The sequence below is a fragment of the Lipophrys pholis genome (assembly GCF_963383615.2).
Source record: "Lipophrys pholis genome assembly, chromosome: 1".
NCBI classification, from domain to species: Eukaryota; Metazoa; Chordata; class Actinopteri; order Blenniiformes; family Blenniidae; genus Lipophrys; species Lipophrys pholis.
In genome coordinates this window covers 4,456,015-4,483,409 of record NC_137635.1, presented here as the reverse complement: position 1 = coordinate 4,483,409, position 27,395 = coordinate 4,456,015, and the positions used below count along the sequence as shown (strand labels likewise).

Here is a 27,395-nt window from a genome sequence, read left to right as displayed (position 1 = left end):
ACATAAGTCGGTTACATTACATAAATCAATCACTACATTTACATGACACATTAAAAATGAACTGTTGTCATGGTTCGCCTAAAACTGGGCTCTAAAAGTGCATGTAAACACGTTAGCTTGACTGAAATTAAAGTTTTCCAAGTCAATCCATTCATGCATGTGTGCAGAGTCGTCCGACTGAAACAGGACAAGTTGTTCTTTACACATCAAACCTTGATCCAGAAGTCAAACAGCATGTAGGTCGATAGGAGCTCCAACAGAAAAACTGAAAATGTGGTGAAAACTGTTTTTTTTTTGACGGATGGAGAAAAAGAAACAGCTTCATGCGTTTGACTGTTGTGGTGGGTGACGTTATAGATCAACTGTAACTGGCGCACAGATGACAAGCTGAAAGGAGGAGACATGAATTGATTTTACTCCCATGCACTTATAAGGGACAAAAACTATTGTCCAAAAACGGGGCTGTCCTGGTTTTGTTCATGTGGGATCTTACACTGAGTCAGATTTTCACCAACTGAAGCAGTAAATCTTCATGGAGAAGGCCGAATAATTAAGAACAAACCACAATGATTCAATGAAGAGACTGTTTGAATGTGGAAACCGTAGCAGCATTGCTCACTCCTTTTTTATTAGAATTCTAACAGTGTGTGCTGAGGGAGGGTCGATGTCTCATACTTGCCCCTGTGCAGCACCACTAGTCCCACATTAAGACGATGACCTCCGAGCCACTCGGCCGTAGCTTCGCAAGAGTTAACAGTCCTCCCCAAGTTGGAGGGAGGAGCCTTATCCATTCATTCACTTCCCTTCTCCAGATATCTTTACAGCTGTGCGAAGGACTTGGGCTTTGTTGCTTTCAAACTTAAGCCTCACCTTTCGGCTCCTTGTCTTGGTTCTTCAGGAAGCGGAGGGGATCGAGGATGAAAGCAGGAGCCGGCATGCCCACGACCGGGGAAAGCACCGGTTAGTCAGCGGCGATGAAGAAGAAGCCTCAACCAGGTGAATCTTTTGTTATGGTTCTTGACGCCAACACTCAATCCGAGCAGCTAACATTAAAACTTTGCGAGCTTGTTTTGCCCTGTAATATACTTGGAGCGGGCTCCGGCGCAGTTTGCACCGTACTAGTAGTGAGACGGAGGACTGTATTCTGCACAGAGGTAATTACAGGGCCGTCTAATGTTGTAAAAAGCTGTAGAGATAAACCAGATAAACCTGCAGAGCTTGCCATGCTCTCTCTTTCTTGCACACGCACACAAAAACATAAACACACCATGAGTCGGGTGTCTGTGGTAGCCATGGCGATGCAAAGACAGATTTAGGTTAATAGTTGCAGAAGTGAGAGCCAGACTGTAACCGCTGGGATCTGTGTGTGTGCTCGGGTGTGGATCGGTTCAAAACAATACTCAGTACAGTCCCTTCGCCTTGTTTTGACGTTTGAACGGATCCATAAAATGTCCCCATGTCATGTCGTTATGTTGTTTGATTCCTCATAGAGTAACAAAGAAATGTGAAGTGTTCATTTTAAAATGACGTCTAATAACTTGCAAGGGGGAAAAAAGAGAGTGAAATCTGATGGCGTATCAAAGGTTAAAAAAGAAATGACGACATCATTGTGAGCGTGTCGCTTGGCTGCTGAGCTTACCAGATCATAGCGTGGTTATCACGCTGTGGCCCAAACAGACTGATTTTCCCTCTGTTGTTCCTCTTCTTTTTTTTTTATTTCTTTTTTTTATTTGCCTATTTCTCAGCCTCCTTAAAACGGACATAAGAAGGGCGATGGACGAGGGACAGGCTGCAGATGAAGCTCAGCATAAACACACTACTGCTGCTGCTGCTGCTGCAGAGGAAAAGAAGGTGAGTTTCTTTTGATGTGTAAAGTGATCAGTTACATTTCACACGATGGAAAAAATATAAATGATTCAAGTGAGAAACCCATTCCTGTGGACGGTGTTTGGAAAGGTCAATAGTTTTGACCGCAGTTGCTGCACCTCTGAAGCCGATTCCAAAACACTGACTCACCTCAATGCTGGCTTGGCTTTTTTTTTTTTTTTTTTTTTTCCATCGGTCTGGTTCAGTTTAGTGGCACAAGGTTACACGTAGCCTATAACTCACGTCGCTGTTGTGCCGTCGCAACAAACACTCAGACTCTTTAACTGCCCAGGACAAAATGTTATTACATCACCCGAAAGTTAAAGCAATCCTCGCAAGTAATGAAATTTTACACACACACACACACACACACACACACACTCACACGTCATGCTCTCTGGTGTTCATTAGAGCGAGACCACCAGGTTAGAGCCGCACTTTCACACCCGGCTGGCCTCACAATCGGCTCCGTCCTTCATCGCCTCTTAAATCAGCACTCCTTCGTGACCTTTGACCCTCCTGGCAGGGTGTCTGCTGTTGTTCCAGCTGCTGCTGTGATAAGTAATAATAATTTTTTTTCCCAAGTATTATTAATAATAGTAATTAATGATTACAGTTTTGAAATATTTTTGAATAACTTGGCTCCACATGTGTCCTGTTTTGTTTGTTTTGTTTTTTTCCTGGAGCTAAAAAAAAAAAAAGAAATCTGGGAGTGTTCCTAATGAAGTAGATTTGCTGACTAAGACAAAACCCTTTTCAGTTCTTTCTCACTATGGGCCTGATTTAATAAAGTTTGTGCACATGTGCAAACGTGCAAATTCGATGTTGCACACAAGCACATGTGGAAGTTGATCTCTGCTAACTATTTAAAGTGACTGTCTCGATCTATATTGAACACATTTAGAAAGACCTGCAGTAGAAATGGCTGCTTTTATTGAAAAGCCTTTCTTCAGCTGGCTCATAGAAGTTTTATTTCTTGCCTTTCCATCCAGTTTTGGGGTTTTAGTGTGTTTGTCTCTGTCTACTCTAGACCCCCCCCCCCTCTCCCCCCCATCTTTGTTTTTTTTTAACTCATCCTGACGTTCCTCCTCACACAGTCACCCAGTCTCCTTTCGCAGTAGACACAGAAAGCAGACATTTCTTTTTTTTGGGATGCATCAATTGGAGACGAGCAACACATAATTGGTTTTGTTGGAAATCAGAAATGCTGAACTTAAAATGTGCTGATCTTGTCAAACGGAGTTAAATACTATGATAAAATGATTTTACAGCCTTTTCCATAGGTTATGAGCGTAATAGTTGGTGGAAACCTTTCCTCTCCTCTTTATCCCTTCAGTTTTCCAGCCTCATCTCCGACCGAGATGCCTCCCCCCCACCCAGCCCCCCCTGCCTCTCTGCCTCTTCGCTGCAGCGCCAAGACTCGGGGCCGCAGGGCATCAAGGGAATCCTCAAGAAGAGCCGCTCCACCAGCGTGGAGTCGGACCAAAGCGAGAGCTCGATGCCTGAGCGTGCGCCGGTCCGACAGAGCAGCGTCACACTCAGTCACCCAGAGAGCGACGAAGAGGACGAGGAGAGGGCGACAGAAGACGATCTCAATTGGGAAAATGACAGAGAGGATGAATCATTAACTGAAGACATGATGGACGGAGGGAGCTTCGGCATGGAGAGGTCACAGAGGGAGAGCAGCAGCAGCGGAGGCAGCTTCGAGGAGATGCGGAGCCCGTCGCCTGACGACAGCCTGGAACAGACGTCCACCATGTCCGAGGACGTGGAGGAGCTGGAGAGCAGTTTGGATGGAAGTATGGACTCGTCAATCAAACAGGGGTCAGTAAGAACACAGGCACACATGATATGATGCGGGGGTCTTCTCAGATAAGGGTATTACAAAGTGGGGTGGTGGTTCGGATTCTGGACTCGCAGTACAACCTTCCCTGGTTTGAGTCTTTGTTGGGCTCGTGAGCTCCAGCTGCTCAGATTTCAACCTGCATTCCAGAAACATCCATTCAAGGTCGACTGTGGATGCCAACATTAACACTTATGGGTAATTCAGTGTGTGTGTTTGCCCTGTGACAGACTGCCAGCGCATACCCTTGCTTTTGCCCTCGTCAGCAGGAATTGGCTCCCAAACAACCCTAGATGATGGACGTTTGGATGAAGGGGGGGGATTTTCAATGCTGCCTTTAAAAAGTTGTGTTGTTTTGCCCTTTTTTTTATTTGTTTTTTTAGACTGACAGACTTAAGCAGCGGAGACGGTGAGAAGAGGGAAAGAGTGACAAAGCTGAAGCCAGCTGAGAAGATCCAGACTAAACTCTCTGATCGCTTCAACCAGCTCCAAGATGCTGAAAATGCCTGGAAGAAAAAGGTGAGCTTTCACCCGCCGCATAAACACTTGAGTCTGTTGCTGTAATCTACACCTCCTCCACACGTTCGCGAGATAAAAGCCGTTTTGTTTGGAGGGCTTTGCTCTTCTGTCGGTATTACCGACAGAGGGATCACGCTTTCGTGCAGTAATGAAAAAGAATCCACCACATGTCGCTGCTTCTTCTCGGCTTGGTGTGCAGGCACAGAAGGATGGGCTGCAAATACATTCCTGCCTCCGCTGAGTCAGCTTATTTACTTGAGCGACCGCCAGGAGGTTGTGAGGTTATAAGGGATTCGGGGAGCCGCAGAATTGGGTGTGGCGATACCAAAGCCAGCAATCCGAGGCTCGGACGGCTTCCCAAGGAGATAGAAGGGCACATATCCTACCCCTTTATAAAAATAAAACCCTACACCATGACTAAATACCTGCAAACCCTCTTAGCTAATGCTTCCTTCCTCCGCTGACCCTTTGCACTCTCCTCTCTTTGCTTCTTTGCAACGTTAGGAAAATAACCCCCCCCCCCCCCCCCCCAGAAACCTTTTGCGTTCTTTATAGTGTTCTTTGATTCCTCGCAGATGTCTATACAGTCCTGCGCAGGTCAGCGCGGAGGCTTAGGCAGACGCATGCGATGGCTCAATTTGCCGTGATGAAAGTTTCATGAGGTTTCTACAGACTCTTCTCCTCTCTATAAACAAGACCACATTCACAAGAGTGTGTTGATGTGAAAGAACGACTCGTCACTGTATGATAACTGCATAGATGGTGCAAGAACAAAAGCAGTCGTGCCACTGAGAGAGAACCTCACGTGTCCCCACATGGACAAACTCAACAGTCAACCGGACCCCGGCATTGAGGTGACGTCATGGTTATTTATTAAGCAGAGCGTCTTTTGGCTGTCCGGATCAGCGAGTCGTTCATCGGGGATTTCTGGTTTGACTTCTTGCTTCATCCAAATATGAGCTAACCGTGGAATAAATGGGGAAAAGCCGCTTCATGAATAATTACCAGGGGCTGAAATTTCAGCAAAGCCCCAGTCAAGAACTGAGAAATGTGATCATTTTATATGTGTGCGGTCTGCCTTCAAATGATGTATCCACACAAAATGCTGAGGTTTGGAATATCGCCACTCGTGGCACAAAATCAGCCTGATCAACACTCACAAGCACGATCTCTTGTCCAAACTTGTGTTTGGAGAGTTTGTGGATGTTGTTTTAAATCCTTGTGTTTGTTGCGGTTGCTACTGTGGAGCCGGGAGAAACAAACTTATGTCACCGACACAGATAATAGATGGTTTGACGAACAGAGTGGCATCCATGCCATGTCTGCATTAGCTCTGGTCCGTTTAGTCACAGTACATGTGACTATTCCTGTTACATTTCCCCCTTTTCATCCAGAGGAAAAGCCTTTGGTTTTCCTGTTTGGGCTTGGCCCGCCGAGTTGGATCAGATGTTTTTTGCTCTCCGGTCGTCCGGAGAAAACCAACAGACATGGTACAGGCCACGGTCAGCTCCAGATGTTTCCTGTTACGCTTGCGGAGCTGTCCTCTTCACCGGGCTGTTGTAAAATGACGCCTCGTTGTAAATTTCATTTAAAGAGAGTCTGTCGTGTCACGGAGAACGACTGAAGCCATACGTTACATTGACTGATGGCGAGATGTCCCCAGGTGATGATTAATAGCGTCTATTAAAACACAAACAGCTCCTCTGTGACTTCAAATGCAGTTTGGACGCAACATTAAGCGGCAGATTTTACACAAAATCCATTTAGGCATTTGCAGAATATTATATTATACTATCATCTCTCAGGGTTTTCTAAACGCCTCAGTTTTTTTTTTATTTCAGTCATGACTCAGCCTCGTCCAGCAGTCCCTCAACAACTGCAGCGCTGACGCTGCAGCTCCCACACAGAAACTTAAGTGCATTAGGACTAATTATTAGTTGTAAATATTCCCTTCAGTGTGTTGATTCCCAGAAAGCGTATTAGAGATAATCGACTCATCTTAACTTCATTATCTCCAGAGCATTGCGACTGTGCGGGATCTAAGCGGGGTAATTATAGCGTCGTCTGTGGAAAGTTAATGCACTTTGTTCACATCCGAGACACTGGAGGGGGAAATGCAGTTTCACTAAATTCCAACTAAATCTGGACACTGGTTTTATGCCCTCATGCGTAGAAGTGACTCACATGTGCACATTGTATTCTGTAATATTTACTCTCTTCTAATGGTATAAACACTCCCACCGCCGCCCGCGTTATCCCGGGCAACTGACCCGTATCTCTTGTTTAGTCTCCCGGGCTAAATCCCACTAACTATAGCTGCTGCAGCTTCTCCTCCATTCTTTAATTCTAATCCCCCCTTTCTTCTTCCCTTCTTCCTGTTCGCCCTCCTGTCGTTTCCAGTTTCCTCTGCCCTCACCTGCAGACTCTTCCCCTTTCCTTTGACACCCTCCTCCCAGCTTTTCCCCCATCCTTCCAGGTGAGTAGTCGTATGTTGCGCCCGTATCTGTTTGCATGAAATCACTCATATTCTATTCTGGCTTTCTTTTTCTTCTTTTCTTTTTATGTTTGAATCCTCTCCTCCGAGGAGTCGGAGCTGTCGACACACTGTCTGTTGCTTCATGGATGTAGTTTGCCGGTCCGCAGGTGGTCGATATCTGTGTTTTGTGTTTATGCTGAAGAATCGCCTACACCGTATAGTACAGCAGGCCTGAGAAAAATGGTTTCCTGTGTTTGGGAGCGTGGGGGGGGGGGGGGGGGGGGAGAGGCCCGAGGCCCTGTGCTTTCCTCTCCTCTCTCTGGGGTCCTGTCAGGCCAAGGTATTTCCCCTCACTGATTGACTCCAGAGATGTGGCTGTAAGCTGGAGGGGCTGTGCCATTGTGTTTTGAGACTTTGTGATTAGACAAATACGGCGTTTGTCGAAGGATTGCTGTGTTTACTGTACTTATCTAATATCTACGAAGTACCGCATTTGGTATGCTTTAGTTATTGGAAGGTTTGACACGGTCCTGTGGTACAAAAAAGAAAAAAAAATGTTTTCTTTGTGTCTGTAATGGATTCCATGTGGCAGGCTGGCATGTTTAAAGGTGTTTCTTTGAACTTTTGTCTCATGTCAGGCTAATATTTGACCACATGAGGCAACATGTTTGACACTGCTGCACACAAAAAATAATGTGTGTGTGCAAAGTGAGAGACAGATGAGACGGATAGGAAATGAGGGTTTACATTTGTTGATGGTGTCAACACATCTTTTGTTTGTTTAATCATATTGCAACGTGACCAATTTGATTTGCATCCTAGAGATGTTTTGTTATGATGACGTTTCTCCGCTGTGCTTAATTTCACAATCAAAACCATATTTAATTGTTCTACTCGGGGAGTCTTGGCTGGGAAAAACAATTTTGAAGACCTCATACACAGCTGCATAGGGAATTAACTGTTTTCCAGTATTTTAGCAAATGCCGATTTATTCACAATTGAATTTTTCTTAAAGTTTATTTTTTGTCATGTGGAATAAATCCCCCACCCTTTATAATCTCATTCCTTGGAAACATTTAGCCGTGCTCTGTATTATTCATTCTCACTTTGTACTTGGCAGACATCAGCACAGGCTGGGAGGTAGTTTTATAGAAAGGTTTAAATTGCTGCATTGGTCAGAAAATGATAAATCTGTCAGCTGTATGTTATTGTGCTGACAATAATTTGAAATGAAAAGGGAAAAAAAGAGATGGACTCCATATTTTCCAGGGAAACTTTTGTAACTTCTAATGCTGCTCCTCGCATTTTCAGCCTCACATCTTTTTCTCTTCAAAAGCTGCTGACATCTGTGACTGCTTAAGCCGACTCTTCTGGGCTTCACTGTAGAGACGACGATATGAGTTACGGGGCGACAGTCAGCAGATCGTGACGATCATCTTTCATCCAGCCTGTGACTGGAGCAAACTATTGCGTTCTGTCGCTGGTTTTCTGCTGTAGTTTGGAGTTATGTAACCAACATCTGGATTTCCCACATGGTCATTTACATCTCAAACATTATTGAATGCAACAGTTTGAGTCTACCTACTTTGTGTGTCTATTTCTCCTGTTCGATGTCAGTATGAAGATAGGTTAATCTTTATAATGGAACAAGAGTGACTTGGTCATTATTTACGAAGGAAGAAGTGGAGGCTGCAGAACTCCACACGGAGCCATAAAATGCTTCAAAAGTCTCTGAGTGGAATATCATTAATTACTGCAACACAGCCCCCCTTCCCTCCCGAGGGACCAGGGGGGGCCAGTAAACCTCTGCCAATACATTTTAATGATCCAGTTCAGGTGCAGATGTGGCAGCAGGAGTAAATCACATAAGCAACATGCAAATAATGGCTGATGGATGAAGTCAGAAGTTAGAAAGAAGAAAAAAAATGATTTTTTTTGTGTTTTGGTGCGAGAGCTCAGCATTCTTTGTGTTTCATGTTTGAAAAAATAAAGTTTGAATTCAACAATAAAACCGCATGGGAGTCGTTGCTTTTGGAAAGAGTCAAGCTTCTGCAGAAACAATTAGAAAGTCGTGGATTTTCACAACTCGGCTTTAAGTTCCATATCCTGACCATTTATTATGCTCATCGTAACCCGTTTGTTAATCGGTCCTCATAACTCCTACTGCCTGTGTGACGTAAAAAACGGGTAATGCACGAGTGTTTTTTAAAACACCTGAGCAGAATCATTCTCCACTCCCTGTCCCGACAGAAGTCCTCCGTAGATCTGGAGCCCAAAATGTCGCTGGCGGACAGGATGAAGATCCTTAAAGAGAAGGAGGAGATTTGGAAGAACAAAGGCAAAGGGGCAGCCAATGACTCCGTCCAGTTCACTGTGGCTGGACGCATGGCCAAGAGAGGTGAATTTATACTTTCCCACTGCCGCTTCCCCTTGGGACTTTCTCTGCTCCAACACGGCTGAGTCGAATCAATCAGCTGTTTTGAATGTCCTGCAGAGCGCGGCGATTCGGTGCATTGAAGCAGATGGACATATTTAGCAGGCAGAGAAGGAATCCGAGAGATCTTTGTATTGTGTTTAGTTTTTTTGTTAAGAAATCTTAACATAAAGTTAAAAAAAAAATCAAACAGCCATCTAGAGACAATATTGCCCATACAGACAAACAATAATTGCGTCCTGTTATCGGCACAGACAGAAATCCAATCCTCTGCATGCAGGCGCTCAGTGTGCACTGGTATATGAATAATTGAAAGACTGTTCAATATTTTAAAGATTTCTTTTGATTGCAGTCCTAATTCATCTTTTGTGCTCTACCAGGGCTTGTGTCCGGAAAGGAGGAATCACCAGTTAACTCTCTCAAGAAGTCTCACGCCACACCTGTGAAACCACATGAAGGTATCATTCCTGGATACATCAACAAACATGAATCTTAATGATGACAGTTAGTTGTTATTCAGCTTTTCTTTTTTTTTGTTTTTTTTTTCGTTTTAATTCAATTTAAAAACTACCATTTACTAGTTGTCACAGTGGCTAAGTAAATGCTAAAACTGTGTCTTACACTGGAGTGGAAGTCACAACAAATTAAATATCTGTTTCTTCTTGTTAGAAATCTCCAGCAGGACTGATGTCAAAGTCGAAGGAGACAAACGGCTCGACAAGCTCGAGTCCTTTCTTGACAAACTCCACAATAAAGGTAAAATGTCCATGTCGTCGTCAAAGCTCAAACGACACAAGCAATGCCTGAATGACTTTTTAACATGATTCGTCTTTGTTCCGTTGGTTCAAAGAGCTGTGCTGCGCAATGACATGAGATTAGCGAGAGAATAATCTATGTGACACTTCCTGTTCCATCCTTCCTGCTTCCTGGTGTCGTGTTCGGGGTCGTCAGGCGTGAGCAAAAGCAGGACCTCCACCATCGAGGTGACGGCTGAGACGGAGAAGGAAGTGATGACGCTGGACGACGAGGAAACCTTTGGAAACTTCTACAAATCCGTCCCGGCGTCTCTGCTGCAGGACTCCAGTGTGGTTATGACTGAGGAAGACCTGAGCCAGATCCAGGCCGACACGCCAAAGTTAGCCTTAAACATCTTTAGCAATTTATAGCAACAGTTTGAAATGTTCAAAATTTTTTTTTTGCAGGTTGCTCTTATAAATTCGTCCTCCATGTATAATTTCGTCTGTAGGCTCACGTCAGCTGTCGCCGAACACAAGCGAGCAGTGCGCCCAGCCCGAAGAAACCAAGGCTCCAGGAACCCTCTGCGGGCTCTGGCTGCCCGCAATGACATCCGGCAGGTTTACACTGAACAGCGGCTTAACGTGGCCACGGTGGAGACCAAGAGGATCCAGGTGGAGAGGAGTAAGACTTCCCAGGCTTATCTTCTTCCAGATGGCATTTAAACATCCCCCAAAAGACAAATTATAACCAAATCTTGTGCGTGAAGCAATTCAAAAGCATCATAAGTCTGCTGGAGGCGCTTTGTTTGTCGGTAGCTTCTCAGGTTTAATACTACTACAGACTTGAACATTGGTTAAACTTAAATGTTGTGACCCTGATCGTACGCTCGTCTTTCCCGCCCAGTGGCTAAACACTCCAATCTGGCTGACGTGGCTCTCGCGGGCCTCGCCAGCAAGGAGAACTTCCGCAAGGTCAGCCTGCGCAGTGTGAAATCCACCGATGTTGTGACCAACAACAGTGCACTGCCTTACAACAAGCTCATGCTCATTCGCATCAAAGGTCAGAACACAAAGGAGGATTTAACGTGTTTGTGTCTCTATATAATTCTCTATTTCTTGTGCCATGTCCCTACAATGTTTTGTCAATAATAAAAATGTTTTGTTGTTTTTTTTCCTGGTCTGCAGGTCGGAGGCACGTCCAGGTTCGCTTGATGGAGCCCACAGTTCGCTCGCTGAATAGCGGCGACTGCTTCCTTCTCATAACACCGAAGCATTGCTTCATGTGGAGCGGAGAATTTGCCAACGTGATCGAGAAAGCCAAGGTACGTACTGTATGGAAAAGCTCCGATTCAGTGGAGGAAATAATCTGTTTTAGTGGTGGAGGTCATTTCACAGCCTCAAAGCGTCTTTATTGTGTGATTTAGCATACATCCTCCCCTCTCTGCACGTGCAGGCATCAGAGATGGCGGCGTTCGTTCAGGCGAAGCGGGACCTCGGCTGTAAGGCCCCTCAGGTGACCGTGCTGGAGGAGGGCATCAACACTGACAGCAGATGGGCCAAAGAGTTTTGGAGCCTGCTGGGCGGGAAGGTCAAGTACAGAGGTATACACACGCAATTTTATTATATACAGTGAAAAAGACAAAAAAAAAACTAAACAACAAAAACACCTTAAGTCCCTTAAGTTGCGCTGCACAGTGTGTTTATCTAATCTGAAGGATTTTCTACTCTGCTTACACTTTCTAAATGCGTTTCTGTGGGGGTATGTTCCAGGGGCAGGGGAGCCTGAGGAGGACGAGCTGTATGAAAGCGGCGTGCTGGACTCTAACGGTGTGTACAGACTCCAGGGAGACAAACTTCTTCCACACGAAGATGCCTGGGCAGCCATTCCAAGCGTTTCCCTGCTCGACTCCAAAGAGGCAAGTTGTGAAACCGCATCAAGAAATTCCAACACAATTTGAAATGTTTTTATAATTTTGCATACTTCACGGGGGAAGGGATTTAATGGATGGTCTTTTCTTCCACGCCAGGTGCTGGTATTTGACTTCGGCAGTGAAGTGTACGTGTGGACTGGGAAGGACGTGCCCTTGAGTGACAGAAAAGTCGCCGTCAAACTGGGCAAGCAGCTCTACAGCGGCAGCTACGACTACAGCAGCTGCAGAGTTAACCCTTTAGATGCCTCCTGCACAAATACGGACGTGCCTGAGTGAGTGTCACACGCTGATTCTATCACAACATTATAGTGGAAGAACGTGTGGATAAAAGGGAGATAAATATCAGAGCTGTTTTCTCGCTGAATGTCGACGCAATTGTTAAACATCTTCTGTGGTATTTTTACAACCTGCTTAGGCGAATCACAGCTATGTTATTGTAGCCTCTAGTGGCGTGTGCGAGCCGGTGCGACTGTCCAATCACCTCCTTGTTTTAGTGATTTAGTCTTCTCGTTGTGGCTGATGTATTGTGTGTGGCAACGCAGGCAGGGGGAGAGTCGTCCGAGCTGGGCTCTGTTCGGCCGCCTGTCCGAGCACAACGAGACGGCCCTGTTCAGAGAGAAGTTTCTGGATTGGGCCGAGAGGAAGAAAGAAGAAGCGGCTCAGGAGGAGGAAATTAAGGTAAATCAGATTGGACATATGGTGTCCATGTTTTGACAGTTGCTGATTTTATCAGTCTGTTGGGGCTCGTTTGTGGTTTTTTAGGGATTTTAGGGGACTTGCTTTGAAGTAGATCCCTCAGTAGGCCCTTTGTTTTCCATCCATCCGTCTTCTATACCACTTCATCCTGTGCAGGGTTGCTGGAGCCAATCCCAGCTAACTACCCCTACTTTTATACGTGTTATATCTCTCAGCATGCTCGTTAAAACCTCACTTCCAGTGTTGTTGTTCTGCACAGAGTCCGGTCCACTCCACCCCACGCTCGCCGCTCGAGTTAGAGCTGCAGCCGTGCGACGCCAAGGCCCTGCTGGACAACGAGCCAGAGCCGGTGAAGACAGTCCTGGAGGGCGTGGACGTCCACCGGGGCTACGGCGTGGTGAGGACTGAGGACAATCGGCAGGCGGAGCTGTCCACCGTCGCCGTCGAAGCCTGGCACATCAAAGAGCACGGCGAGGAGGAGCTGCCTGAGGAGAGCCTGGGCCAGCTGCACGAGGGCGACGCCTACATCATCCGCTGGAAGTACTCCATCACCACGCTGGGTGAGGCATTTCTCAGCCTGGAGGGCAAACTGGAGGGGGAGGTTCAAATGCAATGAAAAACTGAGAGGTGATTTATGTAGCTCGTGATGGAGTGCTGTATTGACCTGAAACACATGTCAGACGGGACCATTATTTCATTGGAAAAAAATATAATTGGTCAATTTTACTGAGGTTGGGAAAGACTTGAGCTTTGTGTTTTTGAGAAATAACAACAGCAGATACTCATTTCTGGATTTGTTGTGGTTCTGTTGCGTTGTATCAGTGGGCAAGCGGCAGAAACCTGGCGAACTGAGTGCCGGAGCTCCTGGGAGAGAGAGGACCGCCTGTTTTTTCTGGCAGGGCCGTCACTCCAGCGTCAGCGAGAAGGGAACCTCGGCTCTAATGACAGTGGAGCTGGGCAGCCACAGAGGGTCACAGGTGAGTAATGAGAACATCACTAACACATTAGGTACTGTGGTTTATGTCCTCGGGTTGATGTGGATGATTTTTTTATTTACTTGTTGATCTTTGATCAGGTGTTGGTGAGTCAAGGGAAAGAGCCTCCATGCTTCCTGCAGCTCTTCAGAGGATGTTTGATCATCCATAAGGGCAGCAGAGAAGACAGCAAAAATACAGGTGAATGAAAGATACTGTTTATAGTTTCTAGTGATCCTCTGCATTATACAGTAGTCAGTTGTGTCAGAACTGAGAATTCCTCATTTGGAGTGAGGTCATTGCCTTCAATTTACTCGTTAAAACTACAGGAAACCTTTTCTGGAGCCACTCTTCAGCCCGTCTGTAGTGTAGCTCCATAAAACTTTCAGAAAATGCTGCGTGAATAAACAATTTATTTTCATTTGTCAAAAAACGGTCTAATCTCCTGATGAAAAACAGCCTGATACCAGATCAAATAGCTAAAACTACTCAAGAAAAACAGCTAAAATAGTTAAAAATCACTAGAAACAGTCAATAAAGATCCAACTAAAATGGTTAAAAGTGCTAAATAAATTGCTGAAACTGTTGGAATGCTGGTTATAGAGCACCATTTAAACACAGGGCAATTAAGAGTGCTTTACAAAGAAATTAAAAATGCAGAAAAGCTTTACAAAGACATATAATAATCAAATAAATACATTAAAGCTTTAAAAGAAATGAGAGAAAAGCAGAAAAAAAGATGAAAGATTTGCTCAAAATGGCCACAAAAGCTAAAAATTTAATAAAATGTATCTAAATTGCGACATTTCTTGAAGGCAGCGTCAGTTTTTGTGTGTAATGCATGCAATGCAGTTTTCTTTCTTCATCACAGATAATTCACAGTTTTTGTGGCTTTAGACAAATTTTCTTTGGTGGCAAATTGTGAAAACGGCTCTTTTGATCATAAAGGTTGCAGATCAATACACTATTAGTATTAATAATGAATTAATACCCGGAAACAGAAGGTTGCATCGTTTTTTTTATATCAACGTTTGACGTTAAACGTCTGCGCCGCCCCTCCAGAAGCCTGGAGGCTGTTCTGTGTCCGCGGGGAGGCCGAGGTGGAGGCCTCGCTGGTGGAGGTGGACTGCCAGCGGGCCAGCCTGCGCTCTCGTGCCAGCCTGGTGCTGCTCAACGCCCAGAGAGGACAACTGTACCTGTGGCACGGCTGCAAAGCGCAAGCCGGCGCCAAGCAGGTCGCCAAGCGAGCCGTGGACAAGCTGAGCCAGAGGTGAGGCGCAGCTCGGTTTGATCAACATGGCGGACGTGTGGGAGGATCAACAGTTTCCTGTGTGTTTCAGGTGTCCCTCGGAGGTGGGCCTGAGCAGCAGCGTGAAGGTGGAGGAGGTGGAGGAAGGAACTGAACCTGCAGAGTTTGTGAAGGCCCTGGGCCCGCAGGACAAGAAGGCTTATGACTGCATGCTGAAAGGTGCGACACCTCGGATGCGTCACGCCTCAGAGCAAGGTATTTGCAGGATGCGGTGGATGATGATGATGATGATGTGTGTGTGTGATGTGTGTAGATCCAGGGAAGTACAACTACACCCCCCGGCTGTTCCGACTGAGCGCCAGCTCTGGGATGTTTGAATGGGAGGAGCGGCTGTATCCCGCCCGGGTGACGGAGGGAGTGATGGCCATGCCTTTCCTGCAGGAGAACCTCTACTCGGTTCAACAGCCAGGTGTCTCTTTGTTCTTTGTTCTCTGCATGTTTTCTGATAAATAAGCTGCTGAAACGGTTTGTCTTCAACACTAATCAGTCGCTCAAAAAGAAGAATAAAAAGCTTCTTGGAAAGCCTCGTCAAACAACCTGCATCCAGATTAATATCATTATAATGATTAGACTATCGCAGTGAAGATTAACTGCACTTTGTCATCCGTCTCTCCTGCTGCCGCCGTCTTATCTCCTCCTCCTCTCCTTCCTCAGCTCTGTTTCTCCTGGACAACCGTATGGAGGTGTATCTGTGGCAGGGCTGGCAGCCTGAGGACTCGCAGAGCACCGGATCCGCTAAGATGCGCTGGGACAGCGAGAGGAAGTGCGCCATGGAGACCGTGCTGCAGTACTGCAAAGGTCGGAGGCCACAGGAGGTTTAGATCCTATCGAAATGTCAGTTATTATTATTGATAGGTGGAAAAAATTAATTGCGCGACTAAATAGACACAGACGACGAGTGTAGTTCATTACAGAGGATCATCTGACAGAGTGTGACAGAGTGGCTAAAAACTCAGTGAACAGTTTCTGTGTGTATAAATGTGAAGTTTTCTCTATAGAAGCCATCTATCTATCTATCTATCTATCCATCTATCTATCTATCTATCCATCTATCTATCTATCTATCAATCTATTTTTCTATTCAAAACTGTACGTTTGACCCAACTTGTGATTTGATTTACAGAGAAGAACCCTCGGCGCCCCCCTCTGGCCTATCTGGTCCTAGCAGGCTGTGAACCCCTGACCTTCACCAACATTTTCCCGTACTGGGAAAAAGACCCCAGCGTCACAGCAAAGGTACCAAAATGTCCGGTAGATCTATGGAAAGTTTCCGGTTAATTTCCATGGGAATTTTAGAAATATTTGTTAAAAGCGATTATGCTTCGTCGCTGCATCGATGCAGAATTGTCCATGTCCGCGTCGCGATGCAGCGCAGAAACGATTCAATTCAGCATCTCAAACATTTATATGTTATATCTTACATGAAATCTGTTAAATATATTCCCACACCTTTAGGCACAAGGTTTCCATAGTCTTGTGCTCTGGGCTCAAAAATGTGGTGGAGGATTCCGTGCACAGTGCATGCATGCAGGGGGCGTGGCCTCAACAGCCCTGCTGTGGGGATTGGCAGATATTCAATTTTACCTGCAAGAAATCTGATTGTATATTTCACTTTCCTATTAAGAGCCGAACTTAAAATTTATTAAATTCCTGGTTTATTCCCATGGAAGCTTCTTTGAAAATTCCTGGGATTCCTCAGTGTCATAATTTTTTTTTTGGATTCAGTTGGAAACCATGTAAACCACCTCCCTCAGCGATTTCGGCAAGGCATCCTTTCAATACGCACGTTTTCGTTTTGAAGGTCGTTTGACTTCTGCTCTTCCTCTGCAGGCCGAGAGCCTCAAGAACAAGGTGGTGCTGGTGAAGGAGGCGCTGTCCAACCTCAGCAAGCAGCAGTATTCCATCGACGAGTTAACCAGGAAGCCTCTGCCCGAAGGAGTGGACCCCCTGCGTCTGGAGGATTATCTCTCCGACAAAGACTTCAAGGTGGGGTTCCACGCCTTCAGAACACATAACAACACTTCAGCACGTGGATTCAAATGTGAAATCTTCAATAATCATTTCTATGTCGAGATTCGGCGTGTCACTGGTGAGCAGCTAAGACTTCAAGCTGCTTTAACGACCTTCCCTTGTGTTGATTCCTTGTTTTGCAGACACTTTTGGAGATGAGCCGAGTGGAGTTCAATGCCCTGCCAAACTGGAAGCAAAAGAACTTGAAGAAAAGCAAGGGTCTGTTTTAAAAAAAAAAAAATACAAATAAAAAACATTTTCTCCACAGATCTGCTCTTTTATAACATTTTCAGCAGCTTTTCTTTTATATGTATTTTTAATTTTTTTTTTTTAATCACAAGGAAAAAAAAAAAATATCTATCTTCGTTCTGTGAAGGATTAGGAGAAGCAAATGTACAATTATGTTCAAATGTCGCTCCATTTGTATTTTAAAGTGCCATTTTTACTATTTCCCTTTTGTCTCAGATATTGTAGCCAATCATTACGTGCAATTGTTTTAGTCTTTGATGGAAAGATCCCCCCCCCCCCCCCCCCCCCCGGCGACAGTAAAACCTTTGTTACCATCATGTTATAAATATGTAATATACCTGAAATGAATGTGTTTTGTTTTCTTGTGCGAAAATGTCTGTATTAAAGGGAAAAAAAAGAAAAATGTCCCGAGGTTATCAGACCGAAGGTCGTTTCACCGAAAAAAGTGCGAAGAAAATAAATCAATTTGTTAAATTGTTGGCGCTGCAAAACGAGAGGAGACGGTGTTTGTTGTTTCTGCGTCAGACAGTTTGAAAATGAGGCAAAATAACCTCGAAACGTCTATCCAAAAGTTTTCTAAGTGCACCTTGGTACTGAATACTTCCTGGTTTGCGTGTGTGGCAGTTATGGCCACTTTCTGGTTGTTTGGGACCAAAACTAATTGGTATAAGTGTGTGTGTGTGTGTGTGTGTGTGTGTGTGTGTGTGTGTGTGTGTGTGTGTGTGTGTGTGTGTGTGTGTGTGTGTGTGTGTGTGTGTGTGTGTGTGTGTGTGTGTGTGTGTAAATGTGCAACGCTAAAAGTATTAAGTGTGTGTGAGAGAAACTTTATGGCGGGTCTATAAAACTGCCTTGTCATTGTCTGTCCCGTACAAAACATCCTGTTAACGGCCCGAGATGAACTATTATGAATAAAGAAATCCTCCGCTTGGTTTTTCGCCCAAAAACTATTGTGAACAATTGTGTATTAATTTGTGGCGATACGCATCTTTCGGTGACGAATGAGATCTGTACTCTGAGTGCAGGAAGCCAGCAGGTTTTCACTTCTTGGCACATGTGGGATGGAGACCGTAATGCTCAGTATTCTCTTTTAAATAAAAGAAGAAAAAAAAAAAAAAGAGGAACGTGAGTCGTTTTTTATTCGTGATTCATTGGCACACATTCATATCTACAGCAGATACTTTATTGGGTATTTCTGGGATGTTTTTACTGTAAAAGGATCATCTGTCACAACTATAAATCTGTGTTTTATTTTACAAAAATATTCACAAGGTCATGGGAAGCATGTCTCAATGAGAGATTCTTGTGTTTGGTTGCTCACATTATACATTTCATATTGTTAATTTCTCACACGTGATCGTTTTTATCTTGCATATATACTGTAAACTGTCCAATCTGGCGACCCTGCCGCTCAATATCGTGTTTACTACCATCCTGTCAACTGCTGCAGGCCTCCATGGCTCAACATGCTGACAAAACACTGTTTGTTGTTGTTTTATGTCGTCATGACATCAGCACCTCATCGTCATTAGAAAATCATTAAAAATTGGCTTAGTGCTCAAATTTCAGGAACATTGTTCAAACTATTCATTCTTAGATGAGTGTGTTTTAAATGTACTTCATGAATTAAAAGTTGTACTCTTGATTTGGATTGTAAAATTTCACAGATATTCACTTAAAAAAGTGCAGCGTGGGAGAGTGGGAGCTCTTAGGATGCCCTGAAACATGCCTGGCTTTTATTCAGTTTTAATGTCGATTATTGCAAGTGTTGGCTATGCTCGTGTGTAACCGCCAGGGGGCAGTGTCCGTCCAGTCTTTACTGGCTCCACAGCTGATTGAACATGAAGGATTCCACACAAATAATAAGTCTGTGAGAGAACAGGAAGTTTTGCTGGAGGGCAGAAGGTTTGGAAGTTTCGCAAACATTGTAGAGTCCACTCTCAATCCTCACTTTGTTTCACCTGAGTCGATATCAGAAACGATAAAAGTTAGTTAGTTTATGTTTTACTTGTAGTCACACGACTTACACCTTTTCAGTTCACCATTAAGTCCATTACCTTAACACTCCCAAAACTGACACACATCTATTTTTAACATTTGTTCTTACTTTACAGGCTTCAAACATTAACACCCCCCCTTAAATTATAAATTGCCTTTCTTTTAAAATGATATTTTTGAATACCATCTGGAATGCTGTTATAATTTCTAATGTTTTTAAATATATAATATCCCGAAATTTGAATGTGTATGATTGTATGAAAAGTTGATTTGGGGATTTTTGACCCAGCTCTATTTATGATCCTAATCCCTCTTTTCTGCTATTTGATTATTGGATCCAAATTAGGATTTATATGTATTTTCCCCATATTTCCACACAATATGTCAAAAACCAAGAAGTTCTGCATTACTGATAAACACAAAACGCCAAAGTAGTTTCCACGGCAGATGGCGGGAGGCAAAGTCGCCGCTTCCTGGAACCGCAACTGGGCCGCCCGGTTTGTTTGTTTATGATCAACTGTGTCCTGCCAGCATGAATCAGCTGCATCTCTCTGCCTCCAGGCTCCGGCGCTACAGCCCCTCGCAATGAGGCCGACAAGGACCGGCGGGTACGAAACGGGACGCGATGGAGGTTTTCTTCCGTTTCCACGGAGACGGACTCGGAGCGTTTACGAAGAGTTCCACCTTTTGGGGGGCCGTTTTCAAAACATTCGCGTTTGCAGAGGTGACAAACTCTGCTGCCGTGTGAATGGACACGTGAAACACAACACTAGTTTTCTGTTTTCACTGAAACAGCAGTCTGAAGAGGGAAACGAAAACATTCTGTTGTCACGCAGTGCCATCTAGTGGTCTTAGATGGTATGTACCGGTAATTTTAAGTTTGATTTATAATCTGGACAATGTGGTCGTTAAACTGGTGACATCACTCCCAGTCAACAAGTTGTACACGACAATGACGCCATCAAACTACAGCTCGCAGTATTTTGTGTTTTTCAGATTATAATCCTGCGTTTTGATTGCTCGCAGGCTCTAAAAAAAAAAAAATCCGCAAAAAAACAGGGTAGCAAAAGAAAGAAATAAAAGATTGAATAAGCATCATATATGTAAAGGTTCCCGAGGGAATTGATTTCCTTCGGAAAGAGCCGATCAATTCCGGGTTTATGCGAACAGGCTGCGTTTTACAGGCCCCACGTACTCCACGAGATAAGATCTTCATTAGGCTGAATAAAGATGAAGACATTTTGTTGGAGGACGTAAGAGTCCTCCAAAGTTTTCCATAAATTCCATCGTAACGCTGCCCGGCTCGCTCTCGTCTCGAAGAAAGGAAAAGAACCACAAAACTTGTTTTGTGTGTGAAATCTAAGGCCTTGAAAAATCCATTGTACTCTGGAAGCACAGTCGCAAGTATTGAACTGAAGAAAAAAAGAAATAAAAAAAATGAAGGTGAAAATGTTTCTAATCAATGCAGTTGCTGCTTCCCTCCCGGCAGGTAAAATTGAGTAATTTCTTCTCAGACTGCCTAAAGAGCTTGAGCAGGATCAGAACGCCGAGCTGCACAATGTGCACCTCTGAATGGGCATTGATCAGCCGGCGATGATTCACATAAAAACACCTTGAACCACCGAGGTTCACTTTGTGAAAGTTTGCCGCTCGTTCCATTTTTCTCTGCGCCTGTTATCGTCTGCTTTCGCCTTGGAGAGCAACATTTCATACATTAGGGCGACTGCAGTGCTCGCCTTTCAGTTTCTGGGCCTGAACACACGACGCGCTTTGGATCTACGCCGTGAAAATCAAGCCAGCTTTGAACGAAACGCGTCGTACATGTTGGCTGCAGGCAGAAACACAAAGAAACATTTAGTTTGATTTAGTTCCAAACCAAATACTCAATGCAAAGGGCTTTCATCTGGCAGGTCGAGGACAAAGGAAACATAAATTAAATGGTTGAACTCGCTGCTTTTCACTGCAGGTGATTAATGTTCAGTTTCTATAAGTGCACCTCTCCCAAAGTTGATTGAATTCACAAAGAGAGAATTCCTTCGGGGGAAAAACAAAAGAAAAAAGTTTCAATCAAGGTGGAAAGATTATTTTGTTTTTCATTGCAAATAAAAGTGGTGAAAATGGTGAAAAACTGTAGAAACTTGGCTAAAACTACTAAAAAAGGATTTAAGACTAAATCGGCTAAAATGGCTTAAAAGGATAAACTAACTGAAAAGTGGCTAAAACTACTAAAATGTCATTTAAAAAAAGATTATTCAGCTAAAATTGTTAAAATCTTGAAAAGGTAAAGCAGCATGTAAATTGTTTAAACTGGCAGAGAAAAATAAAAGATTCAAGTGCTGAATTGTTCACGTTTCATTACAAACAATTACCAACAGCTCCCCCTAGTGGCCCAACATGAAAACTACATCATTTTCAGCTTTTCTGTGTAAACAGAAAACTATTAAAACTATTTAAAAATATTGAAAGACAGCAAACTGAAGTTTATATTGATTAATTTTAGAATTGCAAATCCCATAAAAGACAGTATTCTGATTATAGTTTATGAAAACTATCGAGGCGACTGAGCTTCAATTAAATTCATGATCAAAGTTTTGTCTTTGCCGGAGGGTTTTGTCCGGTCAGTAAACTTTTCACGTCGTCCCTTTTGAAGACAACGATTATAAAAGTCAGTCAAAAGCTCCAACTGTTGAATTGTCAAGGTCGAAATTCAGTTTCTATCACTGCTTCTAACGGTTAATAGACCTAAAATAAGCCGGAACCTGAAGAGATTATCTAAAAACGAAACTTCAAACTAACAAGAATTTAACAGAAGAGACTGCTTTAGTTTTTTTTGTTCATTTCTCTGGGGTTGGTTGAAATAAACAACAACAACTTTTTAACTGATGTTGTTTCCTTGTTTGTTGTCTGTCAAACTCAACCTGAGATAAGTGATAAGATCAAAACCACTTTAAAGCCCGAGAGCTTCAGGTGAGATACTTTGAACGTCGGCTTTAAAAAAAATAATAAAATAAAATAAAAGGCTTCTGCTTTTTCTCCAGTCTCTTATCTGATAAACATCTTTCTCATCGTAACCATGTAACAAGAAGAAGAAGAAGAGTGTGCCGAGCAAAAGACCACTGTTAGACGAGGGCAGATGGGATCCTCGCTGTATTTCGAGAGGCGATCACACACACACACACACACACACGCACACACACACACACACACACACACACACACACACACACACACACACACACACACACACACACACACGCACAAAGAGGAAGAACCAGTTCGTCCCTCGCTCTTTCGTCTCTTCATACATGTAACTGCACCGATACGCCGCCGCTGTGATAAAAATCAGTCCGGCTTCCCGCAGATGAGACAGGAACTGCGGCTGACAGATTGATGGAAAGATCTCCCCGCCTCTCCCATCCATCATTTCGGCCTGTTTATCGTCGGCGGCGCCCGGAAGGTGGGTGGTGGGTGGATGGGGGGGTGGGGGGGATTCAGACGGCGCCCAGCTGGGGGTTCGGTCACAGGGACCCGGATCTCTTCGTCTCGCCTCTGCGAACACGAAGGCCTCAGCTTCTCTTTAGATGACGACTGAACGTCACTCGCTCTGTGAGCCGCTTTGATATTCTAATGCCAAAAGTTTTGTACTTCCTCGAGAAAAAAAAAAAAAAAGAAGTAATCTGGGGACAGGAAGGGATTAGACTTAAGCTCATTGAAGATGTTTCGGCAAATGAGGCAATTTTGGATATTCGAGCATACGTGTTGATCTTGAAGAATGCAAATGAAGACGAGAGCCCATTAAAACGTACCTGACTGAGATGGAACTGGAACATTTCAGGATTTGTTCAACAAAGAGGCTTTATTGGCTGTGTGAAAAAAAAATAAACACCAGAATCAAAAACACACAGTGACTTTCAGAGATGGAAATGAAACACCTACACAGCCGCGCTATTGTGCAAACAAATAAAGTGGCTCATTTTAAGCATTTTGAAAAAAGTAAAATCCAGTTTTCAGCAAACTCTTGTCGGTTCGTGTTTGTTGGGGAGCTTATTGTCGGTAACTCAGCAGAGGAAAGTTTTGTTAATTTGTTCTCTTTTCTAAATGGATTTTCCCCCCCAAAATTTTTTACCTCTAATCTCACCATGTGTGACACTTGGGAAGCTCCGTGATAAATACATGCAAAGTTTATTATTGTGAACACACAGAAAGAGTAAAATGTGCTCAAAGGGAACAACATGTTCAGTTATTCCCCCATAACGGAAAAGTACTACGCTTCCTATTGACTAATATCCTTCCTTGAGTCAATAAAACCTCTTAATCAAAGGGGTCATGTTAATGCTAAATTCACTTCCCATCAGTACTAATCGTCCTCATACGTGGAATAACGCCCCAGAAGTGAAGACAGTCTGTCCTCTCTCTCCCTGGCTTGTTTCAGCTTTTAAAAAGTGTGTTGCTCCAACCAGCCAATCAGAAATCAAACCCTATATAGTGTCATCAAGGGTTTAGCCAATCCCAATCAAGGTAGGCCCTCCCTTTGACTCCTCCCACAATTAGGCAGCTCTGCTCTGGCACATGGCACCATGAGAGGAAGTACTTCCTCCTCTACCCAAGATGGGCATGTGTGGGCGGAGCCAGTCCAGCTCACACAGACACAGCAGATTCTGAATGTAGCTCCTATGATCCGATATTCAAATGGAGGAAAAATCAAGGAAAAGCTGGATTTGTGAAAGTGTTGAACAGCTGTATAATCTACTTCACCAGATAAATAAATACCAGTAATAATAAAAATCTGACAATAAAACCGTGAGTCAGATATAAATACAAACAAAGAATGAAGGTCAAAGGTTAAAATATGTATAAAAATGGAGTTTGTGGCAAAAACCTGTGGCAACATGGTGATCCGGTGTGGGGGGGTGTCGTCGCCAGCTGCTGAAAGTAACTCAAAAAGTTACTTGTAATCTAACTTAGTTACTTTTAAAAGCAAGTAATCAGTAAAGTGATTAAGTTACTTTTTAAAAAGAGTAGCTAGTTATCAGTTATCATATTAGTTTTTCAAGGTAACACTGACGGGGAAACACGAGTTGTAGAATAGAATAGAATAGAATAGAATAGAATAGAATAGAATAGAATAGAATAGAACTTTATATAGCGTCTTTCACAGACATGAGTCACAAAGTGCTTTACAGCACTAAAAACAGAAAAAATAAAACAGAGATAAGATCATTAAAAATATAGAACAAACATAGTTACACAAAAAAAGGTCAAATTAAGGAGTCAAAGGCCTGCCTGAATAAAAATGTTTTTCACTGTTTCAGAAAAGCACCACAGATCTTCCACAGCTTCAAATGCACAGTCACCCCGCCAGTTGTTAAAGTTCACTAAAGAAAGCAGCGTTCCGGGGCACAATGATCTGAATGACACAGTCCCGGCTGATGTCTCTGGGCTTTGCAGACTTAAACTTGCTTTGTGTCACAGTAAAGTGTCTCTGACGGGGTTTTAGTTGGCTTCTAACTTGACCCATCGCTTCTGCACGACGACGGCACTCGGCTCTCCCCGTTCTCATCACAGATTTGCGTCTAATTCCTGCTTAAGCTCTACAGTAGTGAGACAGAGTTTCCCACGGAGTCATAAGGAGTGACCTCTTTAGCGTCGGGGGAAGCCGGGTGAGTTGAGCGAGGGGCTCGGTGTCGGTGCGTCTTCCTACGCCGCCTTTAATGTGAAATGATAAACGCCCAAATGACGTCTCCGCCATTGTGTGAGCGGCGGCGTCCTCTCCTCGCAGACAGGAAGCAGCAATCACAGCGAATTTCTGCACAAAGTAAAGACGACATAATGGGAGCAATTTCCCAGGAACATATTCATTTTCTTCTTCATGGGTGGAGGGGCTACTTTTCACCAACATCCACTTCTGCTCTACTTCTTGGCCTATTTTGTGTTTTATATCTTTTTCATCCCGTAGCTTTCGGCCCATTTTTGTCTCAGTATTTCGAAAAATTTCTCCCCCTTCCAATTATTGGATCTTGTTCTCTCTTATTTTGGTAATTCGACCAAGAAATTGTTATCCAGCTACTCGGAGACCTTGGAAAATTACTGAAGGAATATTAAATGTTAACGCCCCAGGGTTCCAACATTTCCCGTGGCTCTTGTTTTTTTTGGTTTTTTTAATCATGAGAGGTTAAATGAGATACAAAATCGCAAAAGGAGGACAAACGATCGCTTTAAAAAGTTGACAGTTCACTATAATGAGACAGAAAAAATGCACAAAATCAATTGTGTGACACAGATCAACGAAAGAGCAAAGTAAAAATACACATCTCCCGACAAGAGACAATAAATATTAACTATACATATTATAGGAGCAGAATTGACATTAATCTAGGTGTTTTGGTGTCACATGGTAATTGGCAGGTGGACAATGTAGGTGGAACTTTTCTTTGTTGGTCAGTGTCTTGAGTGTCGAAGCGATATACACGGGTGGAGGTACTGCAAGAGCAGCGTGAGTTTGATGGAAGCTGTGAGTTTGGGAAAGAGCGTCTCAAAAATAAGCATAAAAGTGACGCAAACAAACTAAATGGAGACACAAAATGTGCCTCTAATGGATGTCCAGACCTTCAGAGGAAAAGAGAGGATTCCTCACGAACCTGTGTTCAGGATCATGAACATGATCATGATATGATCTCTGGTAAGTGGATATTAGAACTATTTCTCATTGCCAGTTGTCATACTCATTTTCCTGATTATTGTCTTTCATGGTGTTCATGGTCTTAATATCAGGATCATGACAGACCAGGGGTCTGCAACTTGGAACATTTTCTGAAAATGATTTGTAAATCAAATCTTACATTTTAAAATTGTACGAGCTCCAGGCTTAAAATGGCAAAAATAATGGGATAGCTGGAATTGATTTTTTTTTATTATAAATAAATAAATAAATAAATAAATAAATAAATAAATAAATAAATAAATAAATAAATAAATAAATAAATAAATATAAAATTGCTGAAACTTCTCAAAGAATAATACATTTGAATGATAGAAATTAGGTAATTGAAAAATAACAGAAATGAAAGAAAAAAACAAAAAAGGAAAGGAAATAGAATAAATAAATGAAGGAAAAAAATAAGAAAAGGAAAAAAGGGGAAAGAAAGAAGGAAAACACAAGAGGGAAATGAAGAAAAGAAACAACTATTGCTCGTATTACTAAAACTGCTCTACACACGAGGAAATGCACAGCGTCTAGTTAAATAGCTAAAACGGCTAAAATAGCCAAGTTGCATAAAATACCTAAAGCAGGAAAATCCCCAAATGGCTACAAGTGCTAAAAACTTTATAAAATACATTTAAATTGTACCTCTGATACTTGACACTTTATAAACGCAGCCCAAAATTTTGTTTCAATGGCGACTTTTTGAAGATGTTTTTTCTCCTAATTTCAAAGAATTTACATGTTTTGTGGCTCCAGACTAATTTTATTTGGCGGGAAATTGCGAATTACTTCTCTTTTGATCATAAAGGTTTAAAAAGCTTCTCCAGTTTTTTTTTGTTTTGTTTTTTTTCGACCACCTTTCACACCGAGAAAATGAGTTTCTCATTTGAATCAAAACCCTTCAAATTCAATACCTGCGGGGCCTCTCCAAAAATCCCATCAGCACTTGAGAAAAGATGGGCGGCGGCGCCTCCGACACAGCCTGCGGTTCACCCCACCTTCTGACACTCGACTCCACCGGCCCTGGAATTAGTCTGCAGCTAACGGGTTGGTCGGTGGGTTTAATACCGCACTGAGATTTCATGAAGGACACTGTAAGGTCGGCCTGGACACACACTTCTAATGAGAAGTAAATGAAAAGAAGAACCTGAGGGGTGTGTGTGTGTGTGTGTGTGTGTGTGTGTGTGTGTGTGTGTGTGTGTGTGTGTGTGTGTGTGTGTGTGTGTGTGTGTGTGTGTTTTGCAGTAGTCATCGCCTTGATTTCCGATTCCTCCATAATTCCCTCATGGCATTTCAATTTCTAAAATCCTGTCTTCAAAGGTAGCTATTTCTTTAGCGCCACCTGTGGCTTTATACACACTCATTCTCCCACGCAGACGCTGTGAAATTGACTTTGGAGTTGTGTTTACCTTCGCCTGTGATTGCTCTCTGCACGAGCACTTACAGTCACAGAGTTAAATGTACAGTATCACACACACACACACACACACACACACACACACACACACACACACACACACACACACACACACACACACACACACACACACACACACGATCCCCAAAAAACAATCCCAACTATAAATCAATCAGCATCATCTCAGCTGGGTTTCAGTGTCATGGCAGGTGTAGAGCAGCACAGCGGCGGCTCAA

General features: G+C 43.4%; 1 protein-coding gene across 1 annotated transcript in view; it reads left to right on the top strand.

Annotated features, from left to right (window-relative positions):
* LOC308110517 (supervillin-like) overlaps positions 1–18,133 on the top strand; it is a 40,211-nt gene extending 22,078 nt beyond the window's left edge. The window contains exons 5-29 of the mRNA XM_080464857.1: positions 899–996; positions 1,746–1,851; positions 3,203–3,690; positions 4,093–4,228; positions 8,955–9,102; positions 9,519–9,596; positions 9,808–9,894; positions 10,090–10,273; positions 10,385–10,557; positions 10,780–10,935; positions 11,061–11,197; positions 11,329–11,476; positions 11,646–11,791; positions 11,903–12,078; positions 12,349–12,484; positions 12,762–13,062; positions 13,325–13,479; positions 13,578–13,677; positions 14,539–14,746; positions 14,817–14,944; positions 15,039–15,194; positions 15,440–15,583; positions 15,909–16,021; positions 16,616–16,771; positions 16,939–18,133. Of these exons, the coding sequence (XP_080320983.1) occupies positions 899–996; positions 1,746–1,851; positions 3,203–3,690; positions 4,093–4,228; positions 8,955–9,102; positions 9,519–9,596; positions 9,808–9,894; positions 10,090–10,273; positions 10,385–10,557; positions 10,780–10,935; positions 11,061–11,197; positions 11,329–11,476; positions 11,646–11,791; positions 11,903–12,078; positions 12,349–12,484; positions 12,762–13,062; positions 13,325–13,479; positions 13,578–13,677; positions 14,539–14,746; positions 14,817–14,944; positions 15,039–15,194; positions 15,440–15,583; positions 15,909–16,021; positions 16,616–16,771; positions 16,939–17,025 (3,945 nt within the window). The 3' untranslated portion in view covers positions 17,026–18,133. The remainder of the gene's footprint in view (positions 1–898; positions 997–1,745; positions 1,852–3,202; positions 3,691–4,092; positions 4,229–8,954; positions 9,103–9,518; positions 9,597–9,807; positions 9,895–10,089; positions 10,274–10,384; positions 10,558–10,779; positions 10,936–11,060; positions 11,198–11,328; positions 11,477–11,645; positions 11,792–11,902; positions 12,079–12,348; positions 12,485–12,761; positions 13,063–13,324; positions 13,480–13,577; positions 13,678–14,538; positions 14,747–14,816; positions 14,945–15,038; positions 15,195–15,439; positions 15,584–15,908; positions 16,022–16,615; positions 16,772–16,938) is intronic.
* Positions 18,134–27,395: the final 9,262 nt, after the last annotated feature.